The sequence below is a fragment of the Lithobates pipiens genome, unplaced genomic scaffold (assembly GCF_037356315.1).
Source record: "Lithobates pipiens isolate NorthernLeopardFrog02 unplaced genomic scaffold, aLitPip1_a1.2 Scaffold_1, whole genome shotgun sequence".
Taxonomy (NCBI): Eukaryota; Metazoa; Chordata; class Amphibia; order Anura; family Ranidae; genus Lithobates; species Lithobates pipiens.
The window spans coordinates 223746133-223766395 of NW_027507685.1; the positions used below are offsets into that span (position 1 = coordinate 223746133).

Genomic DNA, 20263 nt, shown 5'->3' on the forward strand with positions numbered 1-20263 from the left:
TGCGGAACCATGCATTTTAAGTCTCGGTGGCTGGCTGGCCCGAGGCAACGCAACTGCAGGGACAGGCCTGAATGGATTTCAGGGCCTATTGATCCAAAGGTGGTCCGGTGCCGTCTCATCTAAGGGAGAGGCCCAGCAACTGGAGAAACCCCAGGGGAGGACTCTTCAGGAGAAGGCCGTGCGCAAGGCTGGCTTCTCTGAAGGAGCCTGGAGGCTTAGTTGAAGGACACTACATGGATCTACACTCATACGGTATGGCTGGATCGGCTGAGAGACTAGTACCGTATGATAGCTCTTTAAATTTGTCTATGTGCCTCAGTAATGCTCAAGTCTGTGGCAGAGACTTTACTAGAGTAAACTCCCCTATTGTTTTCATCCACGGAAGCTGCCATCTTTGCCTCTGTTTAATCTTCAGCTGCCACGGTGCTGCACATGTGATCCGTTACGACACCAGCCATTGGGTGGTTTTACAGTTTGGTTGAGAGCACAGCCAATGTGCAGTTAGCATTCCCGGCATGCCGTTTTTTTTAAACTGTTTAAATCAATGGGTTTACTTCCACTTTAACACCCTACCGGCTGCTACGCCTAGTGAGAGGAGGTCTCAGCTGTGAAACGGTTGCTATTCTCTGGATTTTTCTTTATAAGAGACTTTACATTTTTGCAGTCTAAAGTACCTGAACTTAATTCTAACCCTCTATCCTAAACTGAGAGCCTCTGTTTCTGGTTCAAATAAATAACCCAAAAGAAGATTGTGTCAGTTTCCACATTTCTTTGGGCCATCTACCACAGGAACCCCCTAGACGATTTTTTTTCTAAAAAATATTTTGAAAAACCAGTGCCCAAGTATCATAAATATACAACACCCACCATTTTATTCTCTAGGGCAGGGGTCTTCAAACTACGGCCCTCCAGTTGTTCAGGAACTACAATTCCCATCATGCCTAGTCATGTCTGTGAATGTCAGAGTTTTACAATGCCTCATGGGATGTGTAGTTCCGCAACAGCTGGAGAGCCGTAGTTTGAAGATTCCTGCTCTAGGGCCTTTACATAAAAAAAAATATACAATGTTTGGGGTTCTAATTTCGTTTTCTAGCAAATAAATGCAGATTTTTTTTTTTTTTTTTTTTTTCACGTGGGAGAGGAATGTCAGAATTGGCCCAGACTGAAAGCTGTTAAACCTTAGAAAAATGATTAGCAGGGGATTTAGAGGGCAGTTGACTGACATGTCACCTCCTAGAAGCCTGTTTAAACCACTGAAAGGTCCCTGAATGCATGTACATCAGACGCAGTTTTGCCAAAGTCATATTAACTTGCGCTTGGCGGCGGTACTGCCTGCTAAACACATCAAAAGTGCTGTAGCCACAAAATGAAGTGCGTTGCCTGTGGCATGTGTACCACCATCTAAGGCAGTTGGTCATGGGACTATAAAACTGCAGATTACCCCCCCCCCCCCAAGCCGTCAATGTAAATGAGCCTTTAGGGTTTAGATCTACTTTACACAGGCATCGGCCTATAGAAGTCAGACTCAATATATGTTCAGGTACTGCTGAGTTGATTCAATTTGTCTTTTGTGTTGCAGAGGAGTTGCTTTTGACCTGCTTCTGAGTTGCTTCCAGCTGCTTTTGCATTCATAATGACTTGTATGGACGCAAAGAAAAGCCTGAATATTCTGGCATTTGTTGTTCATTAGAACTGGCGGAGGGGCGGCCACCATTAATGTCCGGTTATTTACACATCGGTATTATATGTTCCTTAGTAGCTTTGCTGTGACCAAGCTCTGTGAGAACCAATCGCTTCTCTTCTGAGTGACGCTGGTGAAGAAAACAGAACATGAACCAGCCGCATTCAGCATCTGTCCCCATAATTACATTGTTCAGTACAGTACTCTCCCCCCTGCTGAGCGTTCAGAACACAGTGCACAGCAAAGCTACCTGGGAAAGAACAAAAACGCCCATGTGCCAACATTTACATACCAGCTGCTGCGATTTAGTCTGCTTCTAATTTCGCAGTATATTGATAATGTTTGTTGTGTATTCATTCGCTGCATTTATAAAAATGCGTCACCAATCATGTGCAGTGATTTGCCCTTTGTGTCCATCTTCTCTGATCTGGTGAATGCTGATATTTGCGGAAGGTATACTATTTTCCTAGATCAGATTATCCACTAAACCCTAGTGATCAACTTACATGAGGCCTAAGGGTGACCACTTGCAGCCTTTTGGTTCGTTTTTGCAACCGTTCCCGTAGCGCGCCCCCGGTCGCGGACCACCTCCCGTAGCGCGCCCCCAGTCGCGGACCACCTCCCGTAGCGCGCCCCCAGTCGCGGACCACCTCCCGTAGCGCGCCCCCAGTCGCCGACCATCTCATCTGCTTCGTGATTGTCCCCAGATTCTGACTATCTCTTGCTGCGTGTTTTTAGACTTTGACCATCTACTCCAGCATATACCCAGACTCTGACGATCCCCTATATTAGCATGACAGCAGTCTTACAGTGTACACTAAATATTATGTGTGGCCCCTTGATAGTGTCAGTCGAGGCCCCTATTTCTTAAGTTGACAACCACTTTACTAGACATTTTCCGTATATTTGTTACTTTTTTTTTTTTATAAGTTTGTTAGAGTCAAAATGGCTGTAAAGTTATTATTTTTTTTTTTTTTTTTTAATTGCTGTTTGTGTTTGAGGGAAAATTTACCCTCGCTTCTTGTCCCATTTATACTAAGACAAGAAATAAGGGTACGCAGGTTAATAAAAACTTGACGGATGTTCTAAACATTTCCCCTTCTATAACCCATTTGTGCTTTTGTTGTTGTCCCCATCTGAAAGATTTCTAGACATGTGCACCGTCAATAAATTTGTTTTGTTTCGTTCCGTATTAAAATGAATTCGTAATTCCTGTCCAAAATTCAATTCGGATTCGTACGCTATATACGAATTTTCGTTAGGTTCGTAAAATTTTCGGAACAATAGCAAAAGTTTATGATAAATTTGGTCATTTAGCGGGGCTCCCACCACCCCTGTACTGTGCTGACTGGGTTTTTAACCTTTTTAGTTTCGTTAACTTTTCATAACAATAACGAAAGTTCGTTATGATAAAATTATCCGAAATTCGTAAACGAAATTTCGTACAAAATTCGTATGCATAAAAATTTATATTTGGGATCCTCACAAATGTACAAATTTCTGATTCGTGCGAAACGAATTGCACATGTCTAAAGATTTCCCATCACGTTCTGTCTTTCTGACACTCCAGAATTTTTACAACCCCTGCCACTTGGGAAGATTCCCCCATTTAAATTTTCTCCTGGTGACCATTATCCCTGAAATAGAAAGTGAGGGGAAAATTGTAAAAATGTTTGAGTTGTCTCAATAACAAGAGTAGAGGGGAAATATTTAATTGGGGGCTAAGATTTTCTCACTTCCTGGGTCTACAGGACTTTGGAAATTTTCCCAATTGGACAAAAAATGACAAAAAAACTATTTATACTCTATCAAACCTGGAAGAAATGGGTTTTGGCTTTATTATTATTATTATTATTATTATTATTCAGGATTTATATAGCGCCAACAGTTTGCGCAGCGCTTTACAATATGAGGGCAGACAGTACACTTGCAATACAAATCAATACAGGAGGGATCAGAGTATTTATACTTTACCTCTCCCCAACAGACACAGGCAGCAATAAAAACCCAAAAAGTATAAAAAAAAAAAAAAAACAATGCCAACTTGACATCAAAGGTAGAGCCCTTTCACATTGCCAGCATCAGTGGTAAAGCATTGTTTTTGTGGCAATTTTCGGGCACTAGCGGGGTGCTTTTAAGCACCACTAAAGGCCGAATAAAGGGTTAGAAGTGCCTGCAAAGCGCCACTGCTGAGGCGCTTTGTAGGCCCTTCGGTGGTGCTGCCCATTGATTTCAATGGGCTAAAGTGCCTCAAAGAAGCTGCTTGCAGGACTTTTTTTGACGTCCTGCCAAGGCAGCCCCCCCAAGTGTGAAAGCACTTGGGCTTTCCCACTGGGATTGCAGATGAGGCTTTTTTTGGGTGCTTTACCGGAACTATTTTTAGCGCTAAAACACATGAAAAATGCCTCCAGTGTGAAGTTCTATGTTGGTACACAAACTTTTGAGAATATGTAGTCCCTCTTCATGAAGTTGGCAAGCAGAATCGCTACTCTGTTATCTTGATAAGGATGGTCCATGTACCCTCGAACTGTTGATGTTGTGTACTGATATGGGACCTCCGAATTGCCTGAAAAACGTTCATCTCAGGTGTGAATAGGGGCTCACTGTAAAGTAGTGCACATCTTTCTGAGACAATAAAAATATATGTTCTCAATAATGTTCTAATTAATTTCATTCTTGCTCTCTTCCCCACCAGGTTTTCCTCCATTCTCTCCGTAGGTATAGCTCTCCCACTTCACTCCCACGACAGCCAGTCCCCGATCTGCAGAAAACTCTGTTCCGCTACCTACGCTCTCTCCAGCCTCTGGTCAGCGATGAGGAGCTGGAGAGTACCCGGGAGCTTGTAGAAGAGTTCCTACGTCCTGGAGGACAGGGAGAAGAGCTAGAGAGGCAACTGCAGCGAAGGGCCGAGCACACTGACAACTGGGTGAGACCACAAGAGCTTACAGCTTGGCACAACTATGTTCCAATGAGGCTATTGTAGCAATTGCTGTTTAAAGAGAGGCACTTTGTGGAACTTTGTTAAGTAATTTGCTTCTTTGGTTAAAAGGGTTTCATGTAATGGTCCGTTTGCACTTGTTTATTGTGGCTACATGCATGTTGCCACAATACAAAACGCCAAGCAACGTACCTGCTCTAGGTGTGGAGTGGTGCCCATCATTGTAAATGGTTATTTTAAATACAACTAGTATAAAAGCCAGAATTTGCTTTCTGTAACCTGTGTACAGCAGTACCTAAGCCTAGTATACATGACCCGAATGTCGGGTGGCATCGGCCAGTGTTCTGCCAAAAAAAACTCCAACTCTCCAAAATCTCCAACCACAACATATCCTGTGACTGTCCAGCAGTAATAATTGGAGATTTTCACAGAACACCGGCAGCGTATACACTACGGTACACGATATAATAAGTGGACGTTGTTAGTCCGCCTGATACTAACCAACATGGCGGCCTCCAGTGTTCTGTGAAAACAGCCAACTTGTCGTGTACCTTAGTTTATACAATGCCAGTGTTCTGTGAAAACAGGCAACTCATCCAAATCTCTAACTATTGCTGATGGACAGTCACCGTAAGTAAGGTGGTTGGAGATTTTGGCGAGTTTAGGGCTTTAGGCTTAGTCGACCTCAATGTAAAAATTTTATACATGCTGTTTTAATTGAGGCAGCAACTCCTTCTCGGCCTTTTGGCTAAGATCAAGTGTAGTATCTGTTCTTATCAGTTACCAGTAGGTGGCGCTGGCTTCTGTCCCTGTTCTACGGCGAGGTGGAGCAGGGAGGGCGGTTGCTATGCAAAGCCTGCTGGTGTAAAGGTGACCCGGTGTGGTTCGTAGCCGAAAGGGAAGCCTTCTGATGGGGATGGAGAACCACTGGTCGGCGCCAGGGGAGGGGACCCTGGCCTTCTGGCTTGGATTGTGGCAGCTTTAGCTCCAGTCAGTTTTTCGGGAGGGAACGTTTGTTTTCCTGTTCCAGCAGGGGGCGGCCTGTACCTTCCGAATGTAGTTAGGTAGGAGTGATGGGAGTGAGGGTGTGACCTGATGGCAAAGGGTCTCACCAAGCTCCTGGATCTCCAGGCCTTTCTGGCTGGGGTGGGGGCTGTCGTGGCCTGGGCTGGGAGGTCGGGGATGCTTCTGTTGAAAAGCCCATGGTGATGTGCCCCTGGAGCAGCAGTCCAGGGGTGCCTTATGTTCACTGTGCTTTGCACTCTGATATTCCGCACCTAGGTCACGTCACCAGATACACACTTTTTTACACTTGCCTCTAGGGCCCGGCCTTTTGGCTAGGACCAGAGGAATTTTTGATTCCTGGCCGGAGGGCCTGGTCATTGTATTGCACAATGGCCACTTTTTCACTCTCCTCTTCACTATCCCTTTCCTCACTTTTTATTTATTTTATTTGTGTTGTGTGAGTCACGTTTGTCACTTCACGTTTTGATGAGTAGGGTGTCGGTCTTCGGACCTATCCTGAAAGTCTTGTGGGAGGGCGGACATAGGCCTTCTGGCTTGGTCCAACCTCCATTGGGGGGCCTACCTTCGGGGAAGCCCCATAGTACCAAGTACCTAGGAGGTTCTGTTTCGGCAGTCCTCCCGGGGAAAGGAGGTTGTCTGGCTCCGGCTAGACGACCACTGATGAGTCTGGTACCTCAGTCCCTGTCTGGAGCCTAACGCCCCGGGGGATCAGGGTATGGTCCTTCCTAGTGGAGGACGTCAGACGCCCGTCTGCACTTTTTAGTGTTTCACTCTTTATGTGTGTGCACTTTTTTTTATGCACCGGGTGGAAGTTTTTTGGGTGTGTTTTGCACGCCATGGGCTTTTTCAAAAAAAGAAAAAGCAACTCCTGCTGTCTCCTACGATCAGCATGTTCCCAACATCTGTGTATGCAGCAGAGCCTGATTTGCTAAAGTGAGAACTGAGCTTGTGTTTACTTCAAACATCCAGTCATGTACATGGGAAGCTGGATTTTTTTAAATTCTCCTGAACATGATTGCATCTTAGTTTGTTTTTCTTGTAACAAATAAATAAAAAATTATAGTATCTGAGTCTGGTGCCACTGACTCTGAAAGCGGATACGGAGCCAAGCATCTAACAATCTCAGATTACATATGGACACTAAAATAGTGTATCTCAAAAGGATGACCTTTAAGGAAGCTTTGAAAGGCATAGCTTTTTGAACTTGATAAGTGGGGAAGAGAGACAATAGATGAGTAAATAGAACAGCTTTTCTCAGCCTTTTTACTCCGGTGGAACCCTTGAAATAATTTTCAGGTCTCGGGGAACCCTGCTATAATTATATCTACAGCTCATATTCATTAGAGTGATCAGTAAGTTTGTAGATGAAATAGGTAAAAGAATAAAGATAAATGTGATTATATCTATATTTGGTGGGAGGAAGAATGTATCTTGCATTGGAGGTCAGTTAAAAGATTGTGTATAATTCATGGGATCTTCATGATAAGATAGCCCTTTACTTTGGTGGCCAATGAGAAGAATGCCCTTTTTTAGTGGAGGTCAGTGGAAAGAGTGACCCTTTATGGTGGTGGTGGTCGGTGGAAAAATGACCAGCATGGTGGTGGTGCTTGGTGGAAAAATGACACTTATGGTAGTAGTCCCTGGAAAGAATGACCCTTATGATGGTGGTGGTCCCTGGAAAGAATGACCCTTATGATGGTGGTGGTCCCTGGAAAGAATGACCCTTATGATGGTGGTGGTCCCTGGAAAGAATGACCCTTATGATGGTGGTGGTCCCTGGAAAGAATGACCCTTATGATGGTGGTGGTCCCTGGAAAGAATGACCCTTATAGTGGTGGTGGTCCTTGGAAAGAATGACCCTTAACGGTGGTGGTCGGTGGGAATTTACTGGTTAATTAGATTACAGTGTGAAGAAAAGCCATCCTTAAAGACGTCAATTGCTGCTGGATCTGCATTGGCCCTAGAACTATGCAGGTATCAGATGAGAGATGAATCAGCCACTGCTCAAGGAAACTCTAATAACCTCTAGAGCAGTGATGGTGAACCTTGGCACTCCAGATGTTTTGGAACTACATTTCCCATGATGCTCAGGCACTCTACAGTGTAGTGGAGCATCATGGGAAATGTAGTTCCAAAACATCTGGGGTGGCAAGGTTCACCATCACTGCTTTAGAGGAACCCTGGTTGAGAATGCCTGAAGTAGAGGAAGAAAGAAGTGGAGAGTTATGAAATTTTGAGACAGAGATGAGGAAAGAGTATTGGAGAAGGGAAGGAAAAGAAACAGGATGTCCTTTGGAGTTGGCTATGACCTCCTGCCTTGAGGAGTCAAGATAACTGTTGACTAGAAATGTTGTGTATCTATAGCCAAAGCTTTTTGTTTTCAATAGGGAAGGGTTAGAGCATATTTTCCAAATGCTGTGTGCCCCCTTGTTGAGGATACATTTCTGTCATATTGTAAAGAAAACCTGTCTAACGTGAAACATGGAAGTTGCTATTGTTAACCTCTCCTGAAAATGCTATTTGTCTGATTGTCGTGTTGAGTATCTGGTTTCAGTACTTCATTGATCAGGTTTTTCTTGCTGTCTGCTCTCGCTAGGGACATTCACCCTCTGCATATGTCTTGGTGACCATTGTTGTGGCTGGGAAAAAAGTGATGGTAAATCCAAAATTTGACAGTTTTTACAGGAGCAGACATAGAAAAGAAATCTTTCAATGGGGACACCTGCTCCAGTTGTGTTTCTTTAAGATTGGACTGGATTTCTTCTCAATTTGGTTAGATTTCATCTCACTTTTTGTTGGGGAAAATTATCCCTGTTGCAACAAGGACAGCAAAAAAGAGGTTCTTCCCATTCCATATTCTTGTTAAAAACTTTGGTTACAGATACATTTTAAGGGCTCTAGACCTACTCAAATCACTACTTACGGTTGGCTGTTTGAAGTGAAGTATGGATTGCATTGCTTCTCGGTTTAGCAAATCACCCCCAGACTTTACCCTTAAAATGGGTAAACTTGTTCATCCTAAGCAAAGCCTCAGTTCTACTTTAAATAGCATTTTCGTGCCTAGTCTGTGATTAAATGGTAAATTCACAGATATTTTTGGGTAATTATCCTCCTGTCCAGATCTCCCAACTCTTTTTTGCTAACAAATCTGGGATGAAAAGCAAACTTTACAGAACTGCTGAACCTCTTAAAGTAATAGCATTATTTAAAGGATACCTCTGCTAGGTAGAATAATTGCATTGCTGACTTTCTAAAAAATTGTCAGTTACCTGGCTTCTATACTTTTGCCATTTTCCCGGAACAAGCATGCAAATTAGAAAATTTTAAGTGTAGCCAGAACTCCTGATCTGCATTTATTCCTGGTAAAGTTAGTGATACTAGAGCCACTGGATTACCATATCACTCAGGCAACAAACATTTTCATAAGGAGAGGTCCGCAATTGCACCCTTCATACATCCTCAGTCTGGGTTTCCTATAGGGCTCCTTTGCATTCTTGCAATTTAATAAAACGTGTTACCACAATGCACGCTACATTTGTTGACGTGCCATTCATTTTGATTGGCAACCCAATGCACTAAGCCAACTCGCCTGTGGTAGTATGTTACCTTGTAGAATGTTTTAGTGCATTGGTAGCTCATTCATTTGGGCTGCCTGAATGCAAAACACATTATTGTGTGACATAACGCTTAGCAAAAATGTAAAGGGGTCCTTAATATTAAAAGCTAAAGTGGTTTCTGCATTATTCATTAATATTCGCCACCATTGAGGTCTTGTTTTATAACAATGTCATTTTCAATTCCTGAAATGATCATCTTCACGCCCAGTTGAATTCATGGAACTAGATATTCAGTCATACAAACTTCTTAATAACAAACTCCATTTTCATAGTTTTACATTAATTTCTTGTAACGGCAGTTGACCGTGTCTAAGAACAACTAGACACCAGAGTTGAACCACACTGCCCTGTGCACTCCATATTTTAATAGCCCTGGGCAGACACTTTTTTTATTTATTTTTCCTCTGCACTGCAGGCCCATTTACCAGATGTGCTGGGGTAACCAATGTGTTATTGTGTGTTTGTGCAACGTGGGGCATTCGTTTTAAATGGCATCTCAATGCATCTTCCTACAGACATGTAGCAGCACAGCTCAACATGTGATAACTTACTAATGTGCAATGTGGTGCAGGGCAAAAGGTTTGGGCACAATTATTTTTTGACAGCATCAGGTTAGTTTCATGGCACACATTAGTATGTTGCCCCACATTGTGCTGTGTTTTTGCGATTTTTACCGCCACTTCTTTGCTTGCTTATAAATATAATAGGTGGATACCATCTTTGGTCTATATCAGAAGAACCTAGGCAATCTTAATGCAGCTCTTACCATGGTAGGATTAGTAACAAATGACTGTGCTTAAAAATAAAGATCAAATGTATTTAAAAAGAAAAGCAGCTTACTATTAATCAAATATAAAGTATCTGCTATAACTGGTGCCAATGGACAGAGGCAATTACAGAAAGTGAAAGTTACAGATAATGGCGGTATTTTACACGGACAGCGTTGTGCCCAGCGTTTTAGAAAACCAAGTTCTGTATTCTGACCTTTGTATATCAACCCCTATAACCACCCCTTCAGGTATAGACACTCCCTTTCACATATCTTAAGACATTGCCACTTTCAGTCAACGGGCGGTGCTCAAGACACTGGTCAGTTTTAGGTCACCAGATGTTATAAAAGACATATATTCCCACAGGCATATCTATTACAATGCATTCTAGGAGGTGTTAGACATGTCAATGAGTCCAGGGCTTACATTCTTCATAATCTCTTTAAGGGGGGGGTGGGGTTTATGAGTACAAAAACAGATGATAAATTGCCTATTCAAAGAACTTCAGTTAATGTCCAACTAGTGCTCCTTGGGACTAAAAAGTTCATAGATAATGATGGCTTAATATTTATGATATTCTTGGAAGTAAAAATCATTGTAGGCCCATATTTCCACATAAGCTGCAACACACGTTTGTCTTGTCAGCAGTGTTGGGTGGAATTTAACGTGCGCTGTGGTAAAAGATGCAGTAACGCCTCAAAGTCTTCACAAGGTACGTGTGCTGAGACCTTAGCGCACTGAAGTGGGATAGCAAGAAATGCATTTCAACCAAGAAAAACTTGTAATATAAGGCATTTTGTAAGCAGAAATCAGGTAAATGTATGGTGGTACAGTAATATAAAGAGTAAAACATTTTTTAAGAATTCAACTGGGCTTTTAATTTTACTGATTTTATGTATAATGTGTGATTATGTATGAACACTGGTGTAGTAAAAAAAAATTGGTTCCACAAACCTTGGCTACCAATTGGAACTTTATCTTTCATAGTGATTTGGCACCAACAGATTATGGAAAACATGAAAAATTACAAAGAAAGAACTAGTCTTTGCTGACAGAAATTTACAATCATGTGTTTACCAGTTCTATTCACACACCAAGTCAATTGTCTTGCCAGTATATTTCTGGCCTGTGGTAGGAAGCCATAACTCCTGGAAAAACCCTACAAAAACCATGGGAGAATGTACATACTCCATAGAGATATCGATACTAGGAGGAATTTACCATCCTGTATTTTTCAGTCATATAGACGCACACAATTTATGGCCAATCTAGTCAGAAGCCAGTTAGCCTACCAACATGTTTTTGGCCTGTGGCAGGAGGCTACAGTATATATCCTGGAAGAACCTTAAATAAACCAGGGGAGGAGGTACAAACTCTTTACAGATATCACTGTTGGGACAAAATGGCAGTCATATAGGCGTAGGTGACCTAATCAGAAGCCACATGTGCTACCAGTATGTTTTTGGATTGTCAGCCATATTTTCTGGAAGAACCTTACATCAAAGGAGAATGTACAAACACCACACAGATATCACTAAGCACCATAAGGCCACAAAGCTAGTCACTGGCCCACCCACCATGTTATAATTTGGTGCAAATTACCACTGTTACATGGTTATCGTAACCAATTTTCATAAATGTCTACTATATGTTCAATTCTGCCCACTTCTAATAAATCTAAACTTGTATCTTTACTTATCTAGCTGTCAGATTGGAGACACGAATGTATTTACCTAGAGAACCATCTACCACTCCCTGTACATTCAAGCCCGGCTGTCATTCTTCCCCAGAGGGAATACAGAGATTGGAAGGGGCAGCTGAGGTATCACTCTAACTTCTTTTCATTGTTCCCTCTTCATATATGTCAATGACCATCACTTAACTGTATTATAACTGTCACTCTGGAAGTAGTTATCTTGTTTCGAGGAAACGCACTTCCCCTTTCTATAACTGCCATGTCACGACACATGACATCACATAGTACATAATGTTTCTTCATTGACATGTGATGTGGATGTGAGCTGAAATGCATTGTAACGCAATGTGGTGCTCACTTTTGTTTCTTCATTCTTCAAGGGTAAGTAACATTTTTCAAGAAAAAAGAAAAAGTGAACAAACTCCTGAAAATCCTGGTCACCCCTCCAGACCCCGCTGCACATTGTGACTGTGATGTCCCAGTGCTGACGTTGTGGCGGTCTGTACACCGCAGTGCACAACCACGAAAGTGGGTATCCAATATAATGCTTGGAAAGGTAAGCACTCTCAGAAGAGCTTCTTTCTTCTGGGACACCTTATTGGAAGAAGCCCCAGATGCGCTTCTCATGGTCATGTTGCTGTGCTGACCAATCAGCACTTGCCATGGCAAGCATTGTGATGGATATTCCTTCTGAGGCTATATATTGCAGTGTATGGTGTACAGATCGCTACACCAGCAGCACAAGGTATTCTGGCCATTATGTGCGGAAGGTTCTAGAGGGGTGGCCAGGATATTTGGAGCTATTTCAAATTTTATTTTTTTAATGTGATAAGGTGAACTTGCCCTTTAACTTCAATGTTTAATCTAGGCTATGCTATGCATACTAGCTCATTTTGCCTTTTTCTTTCTTGTGTGTGTTTTTTTTTTTTTTTTTTTTTTTTTTTTAAACTGCCCTGGGCAGCACTGCTCAACACAGCCCAACAGTGCTGGAGGGAACCACCCCCAAAACCCAGAGGCTGCACTAATGTGTATAGGTGGTGACAGGTACACTTGAATTCAATTATATACAGTGCATCCAGAAAGTATTCACAGCGCTTCACTTTTTCCACATTTTGTAATGTTACATCCTTACAGCCCTCATTCCAAAATGTATTCAATTTGTTATTTTTCCTCAAAATTCTACAAACCATACCCCATAATGACAATGTGAAAGAAGTTTGTTTTGGACTTATACTGCCCGTATCGTTAGGTGCCTGTCCAGCCCCAGCAGCTGTGAGTCTTCCATAGAGCTTGACAGACTGCCAGCAGCCTGAATGGGACAGTGGTGTCCTTCGCCGGCAGTTAAATGCCAGAGTCTCATGCCCCAGGGCTAAACTGCCAGTGTGCATGGGGCTCTAGGCATAAACGTAAGCCATTGGGTTGCTCAAACCTTAATAGTGCAATAAAGGCCAATGTGACCTGTGACACTTTTTCCTACCAGGTCAGCAGTGTTGGCATAGGGTGGCTATAGAGGGAGGATCTTCTGCCTACCTGTAGATCATTTGTCCAGATCTGTGCACCACTGTTACCATCTTTACTAGCTTGTTTTAATATTGCACAGTGAAAGGATTATTCCCTTTTTTTTATGAAAAATTAAGTAGAGGAAACCTGTACAGATAAGATTTGGAGGCTACCATTGCATACCTCCTCTTATGAAAACCCCAGTTGCCTGGCTGTGAAGGTGATACAATGACATCAGTACTTTACAAGTCCCTGACCCAGAACAAGTATGGAGAAAGTGAGCTTGACGTGAGATCTGAACACCTGATCCGCATTCCTGTTCCATGTCTCGGCATCGAAGGATCAACATGACAGTCGGGCAACTAGCTATTTCAGCAAGCGACTGCATTGGCAGCTCATTTTTACACTATTTTTTATTTTATTTTTTGTAAAGATCAGCCTCAAGAGACTTGTCAGAATGCGATAAAATCACTTTCATTGGCTCAGTGCATGGTATCAATTCTGTCGTTTTCTGAATATTGCCAATTGTGGCATAAATTATGAATTTATTTTTTTTCTATTTTTTTTTTATTTATTGAACTATTGCCACATACAGGGCAGTAATAAACAATTGCCCCCAGTGGTTCCTTTTCTCTCCTACTTTCTTTTGTCAGCCTAACTTTTTTAACTTTTTTCTCAAATGAAGATAAGGAAATCCACATGGAATGTGAAGCAGAAACAGATAATTATAATAGGCATATAATTTTAATTGGGGTTTTAAGAAGAAGAAAAAAAAAGTTATTTTAGTGTAATGTTTAGCAAACGATACAATTAGAAGCCTGGTAGAGGGGAGCTTTAGACTTGCTAATGGTGTTTCAATTGTTCTTTTTCAGCAATTTTTTTTTTTATTATTATTATTTATGCTTTGGAAAGCCCATATTTAATGTCTTCTTTCATATGATTTCAGATTTGCCTCTAAATTAATATGTGGTGTTTTGGATTTCAAAGCCAAAATTGAAAGGTACGCTTTTGTTTTTGTTGTTGTTTATTGCTTGTAAAGTAAAAGGTACAAAAAAGAGCAAACCATGCTCACTATTTCTGGTGTATGTGCACAGATCAGATCTGTTTTTAAAGGAAAATTTTTTTTTTTTTTTTTTCTATAGATTTACATTTATTTAGCCTTTTAATTTTAGGACTAAAAATATATTTTTTTACAATAAAAACAATTGCTTATAAATTGCATGTTTATTTTCATTTGGAGAGAGAGCTGGAGTCCAATAACAATCCTTCCCAATATTTTATTTTGTAAATGATAAGCGATCTGAGACATCCAAATAATCCCAGCAGAATGCTAACACTTTTTAGCTGAAGCCTTAAACTGACCATAGATGTATAGAATTTCAAACGGAAAAGATTTTTCTTGCTTTTAACATTTGATTTTGGAATGAATGGACTTTACCAAACAAAAACCACATGCATGGTTAGAAATTAGTTTGAGAACATTTTTCCATCCTGCTCCTTTAAACTTTCTCACCATTGCAGTCAAAACAAATGTCGATTTGACCCAATAGTGATTAGAAAAATGAACAGACTTTCTTAGACCCCTTTCACACTGAGGCGATTTTCAGGCGTTTTAGTACTAGAAATGGCCTCTAAATAGCGTCTGATATGCCCTGCCCATTGAAATGAATGGGCAGTGCTTCCAAAGTGCCTGAAAAGCTCTTCTTTGGGGTTAAACGCGCCCCGCTAACGGCCGAAAAAGTGCATCTAAAACAAGAGGTGCTTTAGTGCTAACACGCCCCTGGCCCCAGTGTGAAAGGGGTATTAGAATATTTTACAAAGAATTTTTGTTCGAAATTCCACCTATCTTTGGGTAGATGATTTGTTGTGTTTTTTTTTTTTTTTTTATGAACACATTCCCCTATCCACACAATCAAAGTGGATGAAGGAATCCTCCCTATTGTACTATTGTATTCTGACAGCTGGGACTCCTCCACTGTCAGAATACACTGATCAGCGACACAGCCGGTGATCAAATTAAAATTTTCCAACATCCCCTTTCAATAAAAGTTGTTTGCTAGATCAACGTCTGCTGAGTTGGAATGGCTACATAAGGATCAGAATTTGGCTGCTCCCCGTTGAACTTGCTCAATTTCGATTCATCTACATGTTGTTTTTTTTTTTTTTTTTTTTCTGGATCTATTTATCTGTTAAAAAAAAATAAAATAACCTGTTAACCGATGTCAGTAGTTCAAGCTATTGTAGTACCCTCCGTGTACAGAGTAGGTCAATTTAGCTTGGCTCCCCTGTAGGCAGAGTAACTTGGGGTTATTAGTTTGTGTTTACTGTGCAGAGCTCCAAGAGCTGGGACTCCTGTTTCTGCCTCCTGGCTTCTAAAACTTGCTTGATAGGGAAGAAGAACAGCCGGTGGGTTGTAGATGGGCCATAAATGTTCAGGCGCCTGGCAGTGAGGGAGCAGAGTGGTGGGATCCAGTCATCTGGAGGTGACTCCTGTGCTTGACAAGGGGGAGAGAAGGAGCAGCTGGAAGTCTCACCCCTTTGCCAGCCTCAGCTAGACCAAGGAACCGCTTAATGCTAGTTAATAGCCATCAAAGCCATCCTACACCTCCTAGCTTGGGTTCATAGCAGCCAGGTCTGATCGTATTTCTCTAAGGAGCAGCACCTGCATGCTTCAGTCGGCATTTTTTGTTGTCAGTTTGGCAGGGCCATCAATCCTATGGGAGGACAGCATTTTTTACATTTAATACCTAGCAGCCAGAGAGATTAGCAAGTCCTCAAAGATTTCATTCACGCTCCACAGTTCCAGCCATTCCCATATTCCCATATTCCCTCCAAACCCATAAATAAAAAAACAAAAATCCCTTGGACCCATTTTCGAGTCTGTGAGAAAGTGGCAAAATTCCTGTTGCCTGGTTGTGTGTAAAGGGAAGACCTGGGAATCTGGCAGCCCTTAGTATTGCTACACTCAGGGCCCCTGATAAGCCAGTACAGCCAGCCCTCCCATACCAGGCCTGGACCCCATCCGTTCATAAGGGGGGCCCGAGAACCTGCCGAGCAGGAGGGCATGCTGTACTGCCTTATTGCTGACACCTCTTTGAGCGATGCCGGCTTCTCCTCTCCCTCTATGGCTGCACAGCAGGAGGATTGGTTCTAGTATCTGTATCCACACCCCCCATCCACTGCTCAGATCATCCTCCACCCCTCTTCTGTCTGGGGCCCCCCTGTTTTTCCTTTCCCTCACAGAGCTTCTGGCTTCCCTCCTCTTCTCTCCCTCCCGCTGGCAGCTGCTGATGGCACACACAACTTTATTAATGAAATACAGTTTTATCTGTTAGATTTATTAGGAATTTTGTTTTGTGTCCACTAATAATGCTTTTTGTGTTTTTTTTTTTTTTTTTTTTTTTTTTGTTTTTTTTTGTTTTGTTATTTTAGCGAAAATTTTATTTGATTTTTTTTATTTTTATTTTTCTGGAGGGGGGGGGGTAGATAGGCTGTACGGGGCCCCATGATCCTTAACAGCAGCCCTGGCTACACTATTTTGTTTCTATTTTTGAATCAAACTTTTGATTTTGTCCAGTGGCCAGCAAAGCGGCTAAAAAAAGACTCCGAATGTTAGAGCAATCCCAGACTGCAAGTGAATTGGTGAGCTACAAATGTATTCCTGTAAGCACTGCAGCCGTGTTTAAAGTCCGTTTTTCATATTTAGATTGCCTGCTCCTTGAGGGCAGGGACTGATGGGAATGTACAGTTTGTAAAGTGTACGGTGCTATATAAATGCCTGTAATAAATTCATAAATAATGCAAAGAGCAATAATCTAGACATTTTAGTGGAAGTGTGACCCATCATAACTGCTCTCTGCTCTGTGTTGGCCATACATAGACCTATTTTTGTACAGTAACAATTCAGGCAAATCAAACAACATTGCAATGTTCTAGATGCTGAATAAATGACAGACATTAGTTCTAGTTATTTTTCAATTTCATTGGTAATTGACAATGACTGATCAGCCGAAAAATCATATATGCCTCATAAAACAATTGCAAGATATGTGTCTGATTTCAGTAAAGAAACAGTCTTCATTAACCACTTCAGCTCCCGGAAAGTTTTACCCCCTTAACCACCAGGCCATTTTTTGCAATACGGCGCTGCGTTACTTTAACTGACAATTACGTGGTCGTGCGACGCTGTACACAAATAAAATTTTATGTCCTTTTTTTCCCACAAATGGAGCCTTTTTTTTTATTTTTATTTTTTATTTATTTTTTTGGTGGTATTTGATCACCTCTGCGGTTTTTATTTTTAGCGCTATAAACGAAAGAGCAACAAGTTTGGGGAATTTTTTTTTTTTTTTTCACTTTTCTGCTATAAAACATATGCAATAATTTTTTTTTTTTAAATCGAATTTCTTCATCAATTTAGGGCAGTGGTTCTTAACTCCTGTCCTCAGGGCCCACTAACAGGCCAGGTTTGCAAGACAACTGAAATACATCACAGGTGATATAATTTGCTGCTCAGTGATTGCCGTATTCTAGTCTACATCTCCCCAAGGTAATATATAAAACCTGGCCTGTTAGTGGGTCCTGAGGGCAGGAGTTGAGAACCACTGATTTAGGCCAATATGTATTCTGCTATATATTTTTGGTTAAAAAAAATCCCAATAAGCGTATATTGATTGGTTTGCGCAAAAGTTATAGTGTCTACAAATTATGGGATAGATTTAGGGACCTTTTTTATATATTTTTTTTACTAGTAATGGCAGCGATCAGCAATTATTTTTAACGGGACTGCGACATTGCAGCGGACAATTCTCACACTAAGTGACACTTTTTTGGGACCAATGACACCAATACAGTGATCAGTACTAAAAAAAAAGGCACTCTCACTGTATAAATGACACTGGCAGGGAAGGGGTTAACATCAGGAGAAATCAAAGGGTTAAGTGTGCTCCTAGGAAATTATTTCTAACAGTGTAGGGCACAGGTGGCAAACACAAGGCCCGCGGGGCCAAATACGGCCCGCCAGGCCTTGTCATGTGGCACACGCAGCGTCCGTGTTTTTCCCACTGCCTGTCTCCCAGACAAGATTAAACATCCTTCTCCTTAGTCCCACAAGCGGCGCCAGCTTTGTGTGAGCGCATGTGCAGCCGGCCGTCTCCTAGGAAACTAATAAACATTTCCTGCTCTCCTCCTTAGTCCAGTGAGTGGCGGCAACTTTGTGTGAGCGCATGCGCAGCTGCCCCTCTCCTAGGGAACTAGAGTAACCCTTTCCTGCTCAGTCCATCCAGCAGCACCGGTGCGCTAAGTGCATGTGCAGTCGGCCCGGCATAACTGTCAGCGGCGGAGGTTCCTGTCAGCTTGAGCGGCAATTTTTAGCTTTTTGAGGACTTGCTATACAGAGAGGTACCAGAGCGGGGCAAGGTAAGGTAGGAGAGAGTACAGATATAAGGACTTTTTTTTGGGGGGGGGGGGGGTAAGGGCTATGGAGGTTTATGTGTGGGGGAGGAGTGGTGGGTGCAGAGGTCAGAACCTAGGAGGAGGGTTGAGAATGAGCTGTTGCACCCTGTACGTAATGCACTCCTGCACAGTGGCGTCACTAGGGTTGGTGTCACCCGGTGTGAAAAAAATGGTGTCACCCCCCCCCAACTAACTATAGTTCCCCCCCCTCAGTACAGACCACCCTCCATCAATATAGACCCCCCCCCTCAGTACAGACACCCTCTCGGTGCAGACCCCCCATCAGTACAGACACCCCCACCTCAGTGCAGACCCCCCCCCCAGCAGTACAGACACCCCCGCTCAGTGCAGAACCCCCCCAGCAGTACAGACACCCCATCAGTATAGATGCACCCCCTTACAGACCTCAGAACAGAAGATACAGCAGTGTGTGTCTCTCGAGCTCAGGCTCCTCCTCCTCTGTGGATGTAAACAGAGAGGAGGGGGAGGTGGCTTCATTCTGCTCCGCTGAGGGACACAGCTGCAGCGTGAGGCACAGGGCAGCGTGTGGTGCCGCTACCCACGGGTGTCACCCGGGTGCGGTCCGCACCTGCCTAGCAACGCCACTGCTCCTGAACCCTGTTTTTGATGGTGTTTTGGTCTGAGCAGTCTCCAATGCCGTTTCTTGTGGATATCAGCGTTGTGTAACCCTCCTTTTTGGAGTTGCATCATCTGCTACAGGAGTATGAGTGCTCTCGTGCTGGTCTGCACCTGCCCTTCACAGTACTACAATATTAAATAGTAGATGCATAGCCCTACAGATACAACCAGCCCTTTCAAACCATCCATACTGCTGATGTGGCCCCCAATGAATTTGAGTTTGACACCCCCGGTATAGAGGGTGGCTTAACTGGGGGAAGAGAGATCTGTGCTCCTGATTAACAGTAACACAAGATCTCTCTCTCTCTTTCTCTCTGACAGAACGGCGGTCTGCCTTGTTTACATAGGCAGACCGCCTTTCTGCCTCTCCAGAGAACGATTAGATCGCTGTGTCCAATCACAACGGGCGCGTGGCTCCAGCGGCTCGCAGGCATGCCCCAGAGCTGTCAACAGAAATTGCATGCATGTGCGTAATTTTGCGCTTAAGAGCTGCCCTGACGCAGTACATGTACGCAGGGCAGTCCTTAAGTGGTTAAAGCTTCTCAAACAACCCAAAATTAGTGTACACGATTTTTATTTTATTTTTTTGCCCTGGATGATCAAATCTAGAATAAAATTGAAGCAGTGTCCTATAGCGACTTCTTGCTTCAATATTAAAGTGGACCTTCACCCTAAAGGCCATGTCATGTTGCCCTGCCCCCCCCCCCCCTCACAATTGGACTTTTTATTTAAAAAAAAAATTTATTTAACATTTATCTGTGCCTAGATGAGAATTATGTTTCCTTCTCCCCTCCCCCTGTGCAGAAAGACGGCCATCGGGATAGCCCAAAACCTTTCCCGTCTTTGCACATGCAGGGAAAATCACTTTCACATGGGCTGATGCACCGAAGGGCTCTGCTAGAACCTAAAGGCTAGGAAGAGACCATTGGTGCATCTGCACAT

At 42.7% G+C, this 20263-nt stretch overlaps 1 protein-coding gene and 1 pseudogene across 1 annotated transcript in view; both read left to right on the forward strand.

Annotated features, from left to right (window-relative positions):
• The window catches only part of LOC143983616 (carnitine O-acetyltransferase-like), a gene marked incomplete at its 3' end in the record, with an annotated part of 48769 nt that overhangs the window by 7123 nt on the left and 21383 nt on the right, over positions 1-20263 (forward strand). The window contains 3 exon segments of the mRNA XM_077483537.1: positions 4377-4607; positions 11736-11854; positions 14175-14228. Of these exon segments, the coding sequence (XP_077339663.1) occupies positions 4377-4607; positions 11736-11854; positions 14175-14228 (404 nt within the window).
• Positions 5348-5432, forward strand: LOC143989482 (U2 spliceosomal RNA; annotated as a pseudogene).